At 37.9% G+C, this 16329-nt stretch overlaps 1 protein-coding gene across 4 annotated transcripts; it reads right to left on the reverse strand.

Moving 5' to 3' along the window:
* Positions 1-46: 46 nt before the first annotated feature.
* On the reverse strand, positions 47-14178 carry LOC143461211 (low-density lipoprotein receptor-related protein 1B-like). 4 transcript variants are annotated; one of them, XM_076959040.1, is made up of 22 exons: positions 14001-14177; positions 12857-12909; positions 12582-12728; positions 12096-12293; positions 10773-10975; positions 10374-10514; positions 10093-10225; positions 9811-9976; positions 9310-9485; positions 8801-8981; positions 8026-8188; positions 7539-7687; positions 7054-7148; positions 6584-6788; positions 6187-6324; positions 5804-5946; positions 5229-5340; positions 2481-2605; positions 2092-2188; positions 1747-1818; positions 1011-1116; positions 47-830 (listed from the first exon to the last, which is right to left on the reverse strand). In XM_076959040.1, the coding sequence occupies exons 1-22, from the start codon at positions 14083-14085 to the stop codon at positions 698-700; spliced, it is 3021 nt and encodes a 1006-aa protein (XP_076815155.1). In that variant the 5' UTR covers positions 14086-14177; the 3' UTR covers positions 47-697. The 4 variants fall into 4 exon arrangements, 2 of the variants coding, with proteins under 2 accessions (XP_076815155.1, XP_076815156.1); XM_076959041.1 differs by lacking the exon at positions 1747-1818; XR_013118021.1 differs by lacking the exons at positions 47-830; positions 1747-1818 and having other exon boundaries at positions 1075-1116; positions 5147-5340; positions 14001-14178.
* Positions 14179-16329: the final 2151 nt, after the last annotated feature.

Genomic DNA, 16329 nt, shown 5'->3' on the forward strand with positions numbered 1-16329 from the left:
AAAGTCAACTGAATAGCAAATGGTAGTAATGTCCAAGGTACATAACTGCGGTATATAACACTTTATTTTGCAGAAGAACTAAAAAAGAAACGTTTCACGTTGACAACGAAAAGCAAATAAATCTACAGGTTAACATGAACAACGAAAAAATCAATAAAGTAAAAAAAATTCTACAAAATTCTCAGAGACATAAAATCAATACAGAGACGTTTAATATTGCTAAATGGAATAAAATAATTTATATGGTCCCAGAGAGGTTTTTAGGAAACGGGTAAAAGGCAGATGTCAAAGACAAATATATGACAAATTAGAATGCGTTTTTCAATACAAAACTGTTTCTGTAGATCTTCAGTTTGTTAAATGTGCCGTTAAAAAATGCAAGTATTCGTATGTTAACCAATGACATGAAAAGACCACGCCGATAATGCGAAGAACTGAAGACGAACTGTTGGACCTTTTTCAGTGGAATAAAAGTTCAAGGACGTTAATTTGCTTAAAGCAAGGTCAGCATTAATCTTAAATAGATACACTACCGTGAGAGTGCGTTTTGCGGTAACACACGCAAGACGCCATTTGACATTCCAAGCACAAACAACTGCATTTCAATTAAAGAATTCTGCTTAACAAGTAGGTAGCAAACAACTAAGTGCACTTGAGAAATATCATGTCTTTTCTCCTAAAACTATCTTTGACGTCATCATATGTACACATTTGACTCCACGGAAGGCCAACTTCGGCTAGGGGAATGCCCGTTTTCGGTAGTAAGCTGCACAGTGTCATCAGCACGATTCCAAAACGCTTTTTTAGCCAACACCAAGTGATATTTATATCTATAGGATTTGAACATACAGAAGCAAATTTAAATTATGGATACAAATGCTGAAACCTTACTTAACATAACATTCGACAATTTACACAAAACTTTGAGAACTTCCGGTTTTGAATTTACAAAAATAGTGATGGTGCTAAGGATGTGATATTTAATAATGTCGAAAATGCATATACAGTACCTCCAAACAAGAAATCCGGCTCCAACGGCAACGAAAACGACTACTATGACAATTAACGCGATCACTCCCCCGTTTACTCCCTCTGGTGCCGCTGATACTGGTAAATCTGGAAATTGAAAAATATGAGTTATTGAAATGAAAGCAAATAAACTACCATAATAAAAATTGGTGAAGTATGTTTAATACAATGAAATACTTTCGAGAGTAATGCACATGTGGTTTATAAACACAAGGTGCCGCCAGCATGCTGATGTTGCTTATTTCACAAAAATAAGCCAATTGATTGTTAATTAATAATAAGTAAAATGTTGGCGTCATCTTCATGCATATTGTAACATAAAAATGAACAGTTTTCACAAAACTTTCACCAAACTCAACTTCTTTATTTAAAAAAATTTTCTCCATGATTATCTGAGCAGACATTGCAACACCACGTTCAAGCAACAGAATGTTAAAAATTGGCAACCCGTTAGCGACAACAGCAACTGACAGGTATACGATCACCACGCATGCAATATAGGCTGCTTAAGTGTATTTAACTGAGACCACAACAAACACAGAAGCGGTTTCCCTGAAACGCTTCCGGACCGACTTTAGTGCAGGGTGTTTGTTAACACGGGGTTAGTTAACAGTAGCCCTCATGCAATGTAAGCCACGAATACAAACACCGCAAAATTAAAGCTTGGCGAACTTTAACAGCAATTTTTGGCGCTGGAAATTAACCCAGTCGACTTACTAGTGGCCCCGTTTGGCTCGTGCGTTCGTTGAGTGGTGGCAGGACCAGGTGTAGCCGGCACCGTAGTAGTGGCTGAATAGTTTTTTGTAATAAAACAAGTCGGTGAATTTTCTTTTTGCATGCGCGCGCTAATACGTCACACGATAGGTCTTACTGTACAATAACGAAGTCATAGAGCATATTTTGAGAGTGTTAAAACAGAGTAAGTGGCATGGTATTTTCTACTCACTCGCAAAATGTTGTGTTAATTAGTGGTTATGGCCAAGGTTGTAAGTGAAAACTGATCAAACTCTGGGTAAAACTTAACAAATTACCAATCATTGAAAATGTCAATTACTGACTTACTTGTTTTACTGTTTTGTGACGTCGGTGTCGTCGTGGTTGCTGTAGGACAGATGATTGGTTCATTGGGAGTCCACGACCCACTACGCGTGCATTGTGTCTTGAAGGAAACAAATCGGTTGAATAAATACAAATTCAATTCAAAACAAAATAAATACAATTTCATCAATAGCGGAAAACCTTTAATTGCACAGTTGACGGTAATAATAATCGGTTACTTGTTATTTTTCAGTTTAGCCAATTGCCACACCACCGTATATTTGTGGGAGATTGAATAACGCTTAAGAAACTTACGTGAAACATTTAGCGACTGTATACATGAAAAACAGTGCTGAAACAAGAAATTTTTTACTTCTAAGTCGAAATCAACATTTACTTAAAGCCAAACAAACCTCAAAATTTGGTTTGTCGAATCCTGGACAAGTTATGTTGATAACGGAGCCGTATTTGGTTTCGCACGATGGCGCGCTTGTTGTGATTCCAGATTGAAATCGAGGCAAGCCTGCACAAGTCGCTCCTGATACAAATAAAGTTTAGTCGCTGCTTTGGTCTAAATTTACGGTTTTATTAAAAAGCTAAACACCTTCACCAATTTGTAAGCAACAATTGATAACACTGGCCAACAAAAAAAACATTTTTTTGAGTGCCAAAGATATTTTGATGGTTTCTGGGTAATTTTGGGCTGCTGAGTCCGAAAATAACATTCGTTTCTTTGAATTGGCTCTAGTTTTTGAGATATCGATGTTTTTTATTTTTGACAAGAGAAAAATCGTTAACTTTAGTATCTGCCAATTGTGAACACAAGCATCAGTAAAATGCATATTGAAAATGTCTCTTAGGCAGTATGCATTACTTATTTTGGACCAGATACTCCACTATGTCTATTTGTTATTGTAGCATCCCATTACTTCAGAAACAAGGCATTGAAAACACTCCATTTTCGGCATCATTCTGATAAGCTACAGTTTCTTTGTATTGTTCACCACATGTACAGTGTAGAGTACTCCCTTCAGTTATCACATCATATCAATATCTCATTTTATAGCTATATTGTTGTAGACTAAAGATGTTATAATCAGAGTTTAATAGTTCTGTAGCCAGAGAAAGGAATACCACGAGTCAAGTTCAAGCTATTGCTCACATAACTAAGTTTGGAAAACGTGGAGGTTTTTTGTAATTCAAGTGAGAATTGAGTTCATTAGTGGAAGTTTGACAATATGCTTAGGCCTTGTCACTGGGAGGATGCATTTTCCTGTGACTGAATTGACAACCTGTCACATTTTCGTTCAGTATATATATGCTCTGCAAGTGAGAGCAGTGGAAGTGTGTTCGAAAGCAGTCCATTCATTCCAGAGCCATTCAAGCAGGAGGAGCTGAGCGATCTTATCAGGGATCTCAACTTATCCAAAGAAGCAGCAGAAATTTTGGCATCCTGACTCAAAGACAAAAACTGCCTTGGAACCGGAGCTTCAATAACATTCTACCGTACAAGAGAGAAAGAATTACTTCCGTATTTTAGCCAACAAGATGAACTTGTTTACTGCAAAGACATCGAAGGGCTTCTGCTGAAAATGGGAGTGCCACAATATAGACCTCAAGAGTGGCACTTATTCATAGACAGTTCGAAAAGGAGTTTGAAATGTGTATTGCTACATAATGGTGACAGATATGCATCTCTCCCAATTGGCCACTCAACAAAACTAAAAGAAGAGTACAACAACATTAAAACGGTATTACAGAAACTGGATTATGACGCTTACCAATGGTTAATCTGTGTAGACTTGAAGATGGTAAATTTTTTGCTTGGCCAGCAAAGCGGCTATACAAAATACCCATGTTTTATCTGCTTGTGGGATAGCCGAGCGCGCACTGATCACTGGGTGAAGAAAGGGTGGCCACTTAGAGATTCCATGAGAGTAGGTGAAGGTAACATCATAAATGAACCTTTAGTTGCTAGAGAGAAGATCATCATTCCACCGCTGCACATAAAACTTGGTTTGATGAAGCAATTTGTGAAAGCCTTGCCTGCAACTGGGGATTGCTTCAACTATATTTGCAGAACATTTCCTGCTTTGACCATCGAAAAGCTTAAAGCAGGCATTTTTGATGGCCCTCAGATCCGCAAACTCATAAAGGATGTGTGTTTTGTGCAGTCCATGACAGACACAGAGTCTGCTGCTTGGCAATCGTTTGTTTTAGTCACACAGAACTTTCTTGGTAACCGAAAAGCTGAAAATTACCAAGAATTGGTGGAAGATATGCTTTCCAAGTTGAAAGATTTGGGTGTGAAGATGAGTATCAAGGTTCACTATCTCTTCAGCCACTTATATCGTTTTCTTGCAAACCTTGGTGAAATAAGTGAAGAGCAGGGAGAAAGGTTCCACCAGGACATTAAGGTCATGGAAGAGAGGTATCAGGGCAGGTGGGATGCCCATATGATGGCCGACTACTGTTGGAGTCTCCAACGTGACTGCTTGGCTGCATCACATTCCAGAAAGTCGTACAAAAGAAAATTTACAAGCATCGACTAATTTTTTTGTATTACAGTACCGATATATGATTGATTAGCGTGCTTTGACAGCTTACTAAATGTACTTTGAGCGTTACTAAAAGTAGTGTTTGTGCTTTGACGTCGCCTGTTTTTGCGTTACAAAAATCTGTTGTTTACTGCTAACATCGCCTAAGTTTTATAATTTTTGCTTGATTTTCACATGAAACATGATTCGCGTAAAGAAGGCTCTCTGTGTTAACGATTGCATCTTTAACAATATCGCATCAGAAATAGAAGAATACTGTATGCACATGATTGAAAAGACAGATGTAGACTCATCAAAGTTGTAGTATAAAGAGAATTTTACCTATGTCAAAATTTGCGTATTTTTAGCACTTTTTGAAACAAAAATATGGAATATCTCGAAAACTAGAGCCAATTCGGAAAAACTAATGCCATTTTTGGATTCAGCGACATAAAAATACCCTAAAACCGTTGAAACTTTTTTGGCACCAAAATGTGTGTTGACCAGTGTAATTAACCAACTGGACTTTAAGTTATACTAACCTTACTATTGTTTGCACTGCTTTGATATATCTTAAACGACGTACAACATACAATTGAAACCATGAAAGCTGAAGGAACTTACTGATCACGAAAACAGTGAAAGTACAATACTCGACGTTCCCGTTATTGTCTTGAGCTGTGTACTGGAATAAGTGGCTACCAGGAAGAAGGTCGTAAGGCGGGGGCTTCTTAAGCTGGGGAAAAACGGAAACTTTTAAACACATGAAGAGAATGGAAAACCATACGGTTTGTATTTATGAACGAGGAAGCGATTTACTTGACTTTAGCCTGGGGAATGCGGTAAAAATGGTCCTGCGGTTCTCAGTCAACAGTTGTTAGACTCTCAGGGGTAGAAAATAGTTTTTGGGGGTAACCAGGTTAACATGTTATTTGAAAACATGCTCTTGAATTATATCCTAGCATCGCGTCGTTAAAATGTTTTGCATTTTTCAGACAAAAGATTTTCTCAAAGCATTTAAACAATAGCTAATATCTCGCCATTTACATTGGCGTCTATTCGGTGACCAATCCTAAAATGCCAAGCACAATTGTTCGAGCCTGATCACATCACAATCGTTGAAAGATGATTTTTCTCGGATTGTGCATTATTGAGGTTTCAACAATGGTTAATGATGTAATCTAATTTTATCGTCTTACCCTTCTTTTCACGACAACGTGGCCAGAATTATCAGTGGCAACTGGTGCGGTGAAGTTGAAGGAACTGGTGTCTGAGCATTTGTCCGTAAATAGGACTTGAAAACTTGGGCAAGTATCACCGAATGAAGGAGAGATTTCATCATCTATAAATACCAAGGTTATCATTGGTATTATGTGAATGGCAGTCAGCGTTTCATATAGACGTAGCTAAAAGATATTGCGACCAGCGACTATCAAATGTTGACCGCTTCGTTTCATTAGAAATAAAACATTGACAATGCAACACTCAGTCACTGCAGTGTTGTTTGATATAAAAATTATGCAACGCTGCAGACATTTACCAAAACAGGTTGCAGAAATAAATATATAAAAAGATGTAGAACCTGAAGGCCGGACTTGCGTGCAGGTGTTGTTGCTTGGTACGAAGACTGAATGATCATTGCACAAACAGATTCTGTCGGACTGGCTGGGAACGCAAATTTGCGGACAACTACTCCGGTTTGCGGAACAGGTGTTGGTGTCTAAAAATAAATTGCACTAAACGAATTCACTCATATTCTGATAAAATAGTACGTATAAGAAATGTATGTGCAAAGCCGACAAAACAGTGACATGTACGTTGAAATAGATAGCTGTTTAGTGCTAAAAGACAAACGCCTTCTTTATATTCCTTTGTTCGCGAGTTCTGAGAAAAATAACGGCAGGATTTTCTAGGTTACATAACATCGAATATAGATAGTATTGAGATGCTTCAGATTTTAGGCTTTTTAACATTTTTACCTGCATTCAGCGCGGCCGATGAAAAAATCCTAATCCCGGACAAATCATAGAAAACTCGGGGACCAAATTCCTCAACATCGTCTGGTTCGGCGGTGACTTTGCTCATTACATCACTAACTCGCACACGGAAAGCGTTTGATTCTCTATGGTCGGTAAGATAGATGTAGCCATTGTGGTATGCGAGCTCAGCGACAAAAGAGTTTTTCTGTAAATAAAAACTTTTCTAATATATCTAGCGTGTCTGGACAAGATTTTGCAGTTCAGTTGACCAAGATGAAATGAAACGAAATTAGTTCTCGTTAAACAGAGATTTCATTCTGATTTTGCTTATTTAAAAAATACTGCATTTATAACCGGTACGGGACAAGCTAATTATAGTTTGCAGTTGACACCTGACAACCAAGCCAAGCCATCAAACAAAAAGAGACCAGGTCACATTGCGTGGTCTACTTTAAATACGAGGCAATTACGTGGAACTGAAGATCGTATCTTCCCCGTTCACCGCTGTTGAGGTTCATCCACGCGATTGTTCCAAACAGGATTTCGGTCCAAAACAGAATATTGTCTAAACACATATTAAGAAAAGTTAAAGTTTCAAAGAATAACCTTACCTACAGTGTGATAAGACAATCCTCTAGACACCAAGAAAGAAATGCAGATAAATTAGGATTAAATGTATTGCTCGAACGGGTTTAACCTTTTATTAGTTCTTTTGAAATATGAACAGATTTAATTTATTTCCTCTAAAACTTAAGCATTTCCAGACAATGCTATTCACAGCTAATAATCCATATATATCTTATTTACTTATGCGTTATGCGTTTATCTGTTTCATTAAATACTTGCCAGAGCTTTTTTCCAATTACTGCGTATTATATACAATATAAAAAGCATGTCTATGTATGAATGTGGACAAAGCTAGTCTATGTAGGTTTGAAATATTTTTTCTTTTTACTTTCATGATCAATTGTAAGTCCCTGAGGTCCTCTTGTGTCATTGGCGATGATCTTCCTTCCTGTTCCATCCAGGTTCATCTCTTCAATGACTCCGCTCGTACGACCATCCGAGGAAACCTCCTGTCCCCAATCTGACCAAAACACTTTCCTGGAAATATGAGACGAAGCGTTTAAAAGATGTTCTGGTGCCATTCGTGGTTAATGTTGGTTTGGAAATGTGTGCTTGGAATATATTCGCATGTATTTCACAGAAATATAGTTATATGTATTTCACGTGTGTTTCACAGACGGAAGCAAGCCAGTCAAGAAATGTTTGATATTAAACCCTCTGTAAATGGACTGATGAGCGTTTTGCATACTGCGTTGCAACCCTACTTTACATCAAGTATTTATATCAACAACTTATGAGTTTTGAAAGAAAAATTACGTCTTGTCAGTGATAACAAATCTCGGTCATTCTACCTGGAAATGTTTCGAACAACTTACTTAAGTTTATCGCTGATCAAAAGTTTCCAAACTCTGTGAATATCGTGCACGTGTAGCGTTGACGTCACAGATGGTAATTCGAGTGACATCACAACGATAGCATCACGGTCAGAATCGGCGATGTACAGGTTTCGTGACGCCTGATCCAGCGCAATGGAATAAGCTGCAGATGAACAAACCGACAAAATAAGTTTACTAGAAACCGTTGGTTATCGTAAGTTGTTTTCATGACTCAACCGGGTCAAAGTTCAAAGGCATTCATGCGTTGCGAAAAAAAAGAAGAATAACAAAGCCCGGGTTCCCTTGAAAACAACGTTAGTCATAGTTACAAGCTGGATAACCTTCTACTGTCATTTATAAGTGTATGACAGCTGCGTCAAAACAGACATGAGACTCATCAAACAGAAAAGTCATCTTTTACTGCAAAACAGCAACTAGCAGGCAAAAAACCCTGACGCCATTAATCAACTTTACAAATAGTTCCGCATTAGGGCGCATGTTGAATGAAAACAGACCAAAAAAGTCGGATCCCATTAAAAACAACGTTAGTCATAATCATAGTAGGGCTGGATAACCTACCCTTACGTTCCTGTTATAAGTATGTGGCAAAATGTTTGTATGTAAAATAAATGGTAACTACGTCAATACAGACATTGGTTTCGTCAAACATAAGTGTCATATTCTACTGTAAAACTGTTACTAGCAGGCAAAATACTCCCCAACGCTATTAATCAATTTAGCAAATAGTTCCGTGTTAGATCGGACGCTGACTAACTTTTAACATCTGTGAGTATAACTTCTTGTTCTGTCCCGTTCAAGTAGCTGCGGATGATTCTGGACCCTGCAGTGTCCGCCCAGTAAATTTTCTTAGTTTTTTCATCATAATCGACAGACTGAGGAACTCCAACGTCAGTCAATGGAAGCGAAACAAAAGCTGATGGATCAGTCAAAGGAACCTTGGAAAGCAAAGTAAATTTTACGTTTAAAACGTCATTAAAATACGAACGTATAGAAATGTTGATCAAGGCTAAAAAAACGTTATGTGCTATTACATATGATGAACGAATAATGACTTTGTGCGAATTCAATCTCCTAAGACATTCGTTTAAATACGATTAAAGATGCTTCAAGCAAATTAGCATTTTTTACTTCCATATTTAAGTGCAATGTCTAGCTTGGGTCAATAATCTCATTCATAAGAAAATCTTTCCGCAATGCTGTTATGCTGCATACGTTTTGGAAATAAGTATAGGGGTCAAACACGTTCAAATATACTTTCCTCACTTGATATATCTTGCCGTGTTTCGCGTCCATCAAAAGAGCAAAGTCGTCTTCGATCAATGTGACGTCACAAGACCTTCCGTCCGGCTGCAGGAAGGAACCAGTGGTACATGCACACACATGACTGGATGGACCATCGGTCAGACAAAGTTGAGAACAGCTGTGGTCCGCGCATGGGTCTGTAGATTGCAAATTATTATCCATATACCATTAAGTAATATAGTAACAAATACAGCACTAGTACTACTCACCATATAGCAATATTACATTAGTCTTTTCTCCACAAACGAATACAGAGCTATACATGATAGCGCTATTCGTTATTTATCAGCCATCATTTTGTGATGAAGATGCTGTTTTTAAAAAGGGGCTAAAGTTTTAGTCATTTAAGTTTACTTTACTTCCCCGTTCTCAATCGAATTCTTTCATAGTTTCGACCCTTTTCGACCCTTATTTCTTCAACATTAAACCATTCTGCCAGCGACGTAAAAATCTTGTACTCACGGGCCAAATGGTTTTCAACGGTCCATGGTTGAATAGAGGCGCTGAATACAACCACCCCGCGTGGAGTCTGAGTCCTCCTATGTGAGTACTGGTGCAAAGCCACATCGCTTGTTTTGTTCAGGATCCGTATTGTTTTGTCTAGTCGGTTTCCGATATAAAGAAACTCCTGAATAAAGCATTTGTTTCGTAAATAGTTGCTCCAATAGCCTGACAGTTGACGTTTAGTGGTTTGTTAGGGGAGCATAATCAAACGTGTACGTTAAATTTAAACAACCGCAGCACCTTGTACGAAGCCAAGCCCATGAACCATCCTCGATTTGACGAATAAATGGTCGTTATTTCGTTGGTGTTGTCAAGGTTGAAATAGCGCACTCTTGCGGACGATGTGTCACGTATTCTCTCGCTCCAATATAACCTGTAAATGTAAATCAAAGGTGATTTTATAATGGCAAACTGTAACCGAGTTAATGTGATAAAATTTAAACGTATTTACTGGGGAATATCTAGTTTATAGTTCGCGGAATCAATGATATGACATTTTAATGTGGAATGAAGAATCTTGCCTGTTCTCTGAAACGTCCATGGTCATCTCATCTATGGACTCCACATCAGCAAAGGTATGAAGATGAACAATGTTGTTGCCGCTTAAATCGCTTTTGAACAATCGACATTCGTCTGTACTTCGCTCCGACCAGAAAAGCGACCTTAAATCAGTGCAGTACATTTTATGCTCGGTCAATGGTCTTCAGGGGCACAGTGGCAAATGTTATACTTTGATAACGGCAAAGATTGCGAAAAATCCACAGGAAGTACAAAACAACAGGTGTTTTAATCTTACACTTCATCATTGAGGCAAGTTAACGTAAATCAACGTATTACTTTTTATAATAAATAGTTTGACACCAAATATAAAACTACACATTCTTTCCGGTGGTTTAAATCTCAAGGCTTCAAGAGCATACTTTTTTATCGGGTTGATCGCAATTTTGGCAGGAACGTTGCTGGTAATATTGATAATATGTTTATAGTAGTTGAATTCCGAATCCGCCACTGTTATGACACGAAGATCCGTATCCGTCCAATAAATATTCCCCGTGAACCAATCCACTGCCATTCCATCGATTCCGTAACTGAGATCTTCGAAAACGATGCGCGAGGTTTTGGCCTGAAATGACATAAAAAAACAAGAGATATTAATGCGTTTTTGTGTCAAACACAGCAGGACTTTGTGAATCAACAAAGTAAACCGGGTTAAAAGTGTAGCGTAAAGTGAATATAAAGTGTCGTGATCTTTGCATAGAAAGAAAATTGTATGACAGGAGACGCAACGAAGAATAGCGCGCTGTGCGTGTCGTGCTTAACAGTGTCACGTGATTGCTGACTTGAAAGGAATGGAGAAAAATTTACCTGGAACACAATAGCTCACACGGACTAAACGGCTTCAAATGATAAATCATTGCTTGGGATGGAAAAGCCAGCATGGTAAAATGGCTTTAAAATGCTTGAATAATTCATGCAGTTGAAGGAAGTTGGCCAACATTATTGCGCCTCAATCAGTCGAAAACGAAAATCTTTTCGTATTTTTATACGTATCATAAGCGAACAGACATATTTTTGACAAATTATCAAATATATTATTTATTCATTGCATAAACGTTTCGCCATCCTGTATGTGACGTATACAACGAATGACGGCACCTGCTGCATTGTGCGTCACACACAAATCGTGCAGATGCTTTGGGTCATTGGTCACACAAAAACGCGTGAATAATACACCTGCTTATACAATACCATCACATCCTGCCCATTCAAAGCAACACCAGCAGAGCTTAAACACGAGTTACTGTGCTATATTCCATTCATTAACCTGAAATGCACTACTATAGTTTAACTTTTCCCCATTATTTAATTTTAATGCAATGCAAATGTGGCGCGTTGCTATTAGTAACGCGACACACCTTTACGATGAAGAGTGCTGTCACCTGTTAGCTTTCAAAACATCACTCCCTTTCTTGTAGTTTTACATTAACATACAACTTTTTATGGAAAATGTTTCTAAATATAACAGAAAACTAATAAACCAGCACGTCGGCGAATGTGCCTGACACGTGCAAAAAGCAGAATATGTGACTTTCCGCTAGCTTGTAGGGTACGCCCCTTACAGTAGTTTAAATACAAGCACAGCCAATTTTAAACAAAGGAGAGTTTTTAAGTATAACAAACAATCACACAGCAGTAGAACAATGTACCCTACATACAAAGCTTAGCCCTATTTCTGGCTGTACCTTCATATCGTAAACTCCTATGTGGTTGCTGCTAAAATCTGTAAAGTAGATTCGACTTCTGTTGTAGTCGGCAGCCAGCGCCCAAAACTGGGAGCCACGCTTACCGACGTACAGCTCCTCTGTAGCCAGCGTGTTATCGGCACTGATTGCTCTGTTTGGATCGGCAAGTGCAGCCACAAGGACACTGTGGTCATCACCCTGCAACAGGACAAGTTAAAAGCGATCATGATGTGCTATAAACTAGTAAGTAGTGTCTGTAAGACATGGTTCCGGGTATTTTTGAAAGGTTATTCTTTCTGTAGTTGCAATTTTATAGCTACGATATTCAGGCAATTTAAATGAAATGCATATAATAAACTCGTGAGCTGATAGACATAAAATATCCATTTATGTCAGTAATCATCAAATCGTAACTTGTTACGGACATTCCGTAATAAAGAGCCTTTCTCAACGGATAAAATGATGATTTCAAAGGCCCTAACTCACCAAGAACGGTATGAATGAAGAAACTTTAAGTGCCCAAACCAGCATATCTTCAATGGGTTCTGCAGCATCTGTGCTGGTTGAACCAGCAGTGGTGGTGGTACTGCTGGTGGTTGCTATAGCGACGGTAGACGTGTCTGTGTGGTCAATCTACAAAGTATAACAACCATAAAGTGTTTAAGCAGTACGCACAAAATCACCCACAACAGGAAATCTGAATCAGGTTTTCTCAATTATTGTAAGGTTGATATTTGGTATGAATGATTGATAGCACATACCACGATTACGTTTGTGGTTTCCACAACTGGTGGAGATGTTGTACTGATGGTAACTGCAAATGTAAAAGTTAATTTGTAAAATGCGTTTATAGTACTTATATCGTGGTAAAAAAATCAAATTTGGGGCAAACTTTTGTTGAACCAGTTACCACCACAGTTTATGTCACAGTCCTTCACTGTTGTTTGCCATCAAGTGACAAAGTTGACGGAATTAAAACTGCAACTAAATTCTTTTAAATTTTTTAAACTTTTATTTTTCTTTGGTTACGTTTTAATGTTATTTTCATATTTTGCTTTGGTAAGAACGTAGCAAAAGGTTTCAAAGTGTACGAAAAATAAAAAACAGGATACAGCTTGGCACTCTGAAGGTTAGCTTTATATTTTTCGACATCAGCTTTCGCAAGCATAACCTTGCTTCTTCAGGTGTACTGTGAAAATGAAAAAAAAAGTGTACGAAGAAAGAATTCGCATTAAATCTTGTTTGGGAAATACTGGTTTAAAATTAGATCATTGAGGTTTAAGACGATAATAATATTGATTGATGTTGTGTAAAACTGGCGGTTACCATTAAAAATAACGAGCGTGCTGAAAAAAAGAAAAGAGAATACGACAACAAAGCCTATTGTTGATCTAACAATTGATAAAGGACCAAGCAGAAAATTTGTGGAAAACATCGCAAATAGCAAATTCAGTTCTTGTTCAAAGTACCGTAATAGGTTATTGTTATTTTGAGCAAAACACGTTGTTTTTGTTTGCACCGGTCGTGAATCAACCTTTTCGTTAGTCAAGCGTTACGATGACGTCATATTATGTTAAATGAAGGAATTACCGGGGCTACCACCAGGTAAAACAACAAGTTTTTAACCCCTTCAAAACAGTGTTATGGCGAGGAATACAAATATTACCAAGCAAGTAAAACTGAGCTTTAAGATTCCTACATATTCTACGATATTAAATATAACCACTATTTCATTCTACGGCCTTAAAAAGTTAAACCACACGAAAACACCACCTGACCAACGCATACAGTCATACGAAGCCTTCATTTGTGTAAGTGCAAGTTTATTCTCAAAGTTAGTACCAAGTAGCATGACAAATAGCAAAGCCTGCAACATCACAAAGCCTGAGTGCAATACTAGTTTACCTGTGCTTGTTTGGTTTCCACTGCAAAGCTGAATTGCGAAAGCAATTGTTATCAAAGACGTGGCCCTTGCCCTCCAAACCGCCATTTGATTATTCCGTGCTTGCTATGAGCCTGTGACACACGATGCTTAGCCTAAACTATATCAAAAAGTACACTACAAATAGTCAAAAACAACTGACTTAGTTAACATGCTGACAATATTAAATAACGAACAACACAGAAATATTGGTACATAAAGGCTTTCCATGCAAACTGACTTGTCTAAGCAGGGTTTCCTGCTATCTTAAGCTGTCAAAAGGCTACATTGCAAGCTATTGTTAATGCCAGGGCGTAGTATGGTATAATGCTGTCACATGCAATATATTTCAAACAGGATACTCCTGTCGGGTGAATGGCGTAATATGACGCCATAATACTGATTAAGTTGTATCCCATGCGATATCCTAACTTACGACAGACTGTAATCACGTCATTATAGTAAGCGTCTATCATACCTGCCGCACACTACCCGCTGTGAAAATATCCGTTGTAAATGTAATGGCATACTGTGCTATAAAGACATATAAATGGCTGAAGTTTGACGGCTTTCAACAATCAAGATATTTTCATCAAATACAAATGAAATAGGCTTATGTTTGCCATCATAATAAACCAAGTTGCATCACTGACTGCTTTGCCAATGTTGTAAGTTATCAGTTTTCTTAGAATTTCACTACCTAAACCAATCCAATGCATATTGTTTTTAATGATTCTATTTTAATTGGTTAGCGGAAAATCACGAAGAGTGAAGTCTTTTATTACTTAATGACTTCACCCTCAACTAAAGAAACAAGCCAGAATTTAAAACTTTGCAATATCAGAAGACAATATTTCTCGCTCTGCAAACAAGTTTTCATTTTTGCAACAAAAGCAAGCGAGATGAACATTGCGAAAGGACAAACAAACGCATCTATTAGAACGTTTTCGGTCCTACGTAAGCCGTTATTGCAGCAGTCGTGGTGAAAAGGGCAACCAACAATAGAGAACCAATCTTAATAAACCGCAATTCCCGGCGCTCTAGCCCTTAAAAGTGATCGAAGTAGTTACGGTTTGCAGTCTTACCTACAACTTGTTGACAGTATTTTATCAATTGTTCAATATTAGTTGGTAGCCAACGTAGCCTATACTGATTTCGTCCATAAAATCAACAAGCAACGCAATGAATGCTTGCGATGACTGTACGTACCCTAAATAGGCTGCCACTATTTCACCAGAAAAAATGGCACGTTCTAAACTATTTTTCATGGTTCTTGTTAATCTAACCGTCCTAAGGTAAATGTTATCACATAGTAACCTAAATCTTCCTTCAAATCTAAAGATAATTTCAATAAATCCTAAATAGCTTAAATAAACTTTTTCCATACCCAGTCTCGTCTAACCGAACTGCCTAATGTTAACAACGGGCTGCGTGACCTGCTTACGTTGAAATAGACAATTTGTAAAAAAATTCTGAGCCTAAAATTGCGTCACAAGTCTATAATGAGTACGCGCCTTGCTGCCGATTTGCCAACACAAGAAAAAACCGAAGCACTTAGGATATTGTATTTCGATCACTTCGTTCGTTTGATGTGTGTCAATTGTCAAAGTATACCTAAATCTCACTCTGGCTAACATGCCACATCTGTAACCTTGCATACAGTATATCGCTTCATACTGCTCGTTTACGTCACTATGTTTCAGAGTTTCAACTAAGTCATTTCCGCTATGGGCAAACTAATAGTAGCTCGTGTAACGTAAGGTGTTTTAGTACGCCGCATAAACGTACGCTTCTTTTTTTACTTGTTGTTGAAGGAGCGCTTGTGTTTATGCCTTGTTCCTATAAGAAGGCCTTTTTTCTCTTCCCATCTCCATATCGATTTCTAAGTTGCCACCGGTATACCCAGCTTTGTGCTTTACCAAACCTGTACAACATTAACTCGGAAAAACTCAAATATAAATTTTCATACGGTACGATGTATCAACCATGGTCTACCACTTTTTATCAACAAAAAACACTAAGTTTAAAACGATTTCACTGATATGTTTCGCATTTTGTGAGTTGCGAAATATGTCCAAAATACGAAAAAAAGCGGATACACTTTTTCTACTTGGGTCAGGCTGTAATTATACTTACAAAAAAATTATTTCGCTGCGTGATTCCTTCACGTTGCGTCTCACGCTCAGGTTTCCAAACGTCATTGCACACGTTGTTGTTTAATATTGTTCAAAACAGTTTGTCGTGACAATCAAGGTCCTTACTTTAATTGTATTGTTTTCAGTCTGGACTTTGTGATGTTTACGCAGCCTAATT

The sequence above is a fragment of the Clavelina lepadiformis genome, chromosome 5, assembly GCF_947623445.1.
Source record: "Clavelina lepadiformis chromosome 5, kaClaLepa1.1, whole genome shotgun sequence".
NCBI classification, from domain to species: domain Eukaryota; kingdom Metazoa; phylum Chordata; class Ascidiacea; order Aplousobranchia; family Clavelinidae; genus Clavelina; species Clavelina lepadiformis.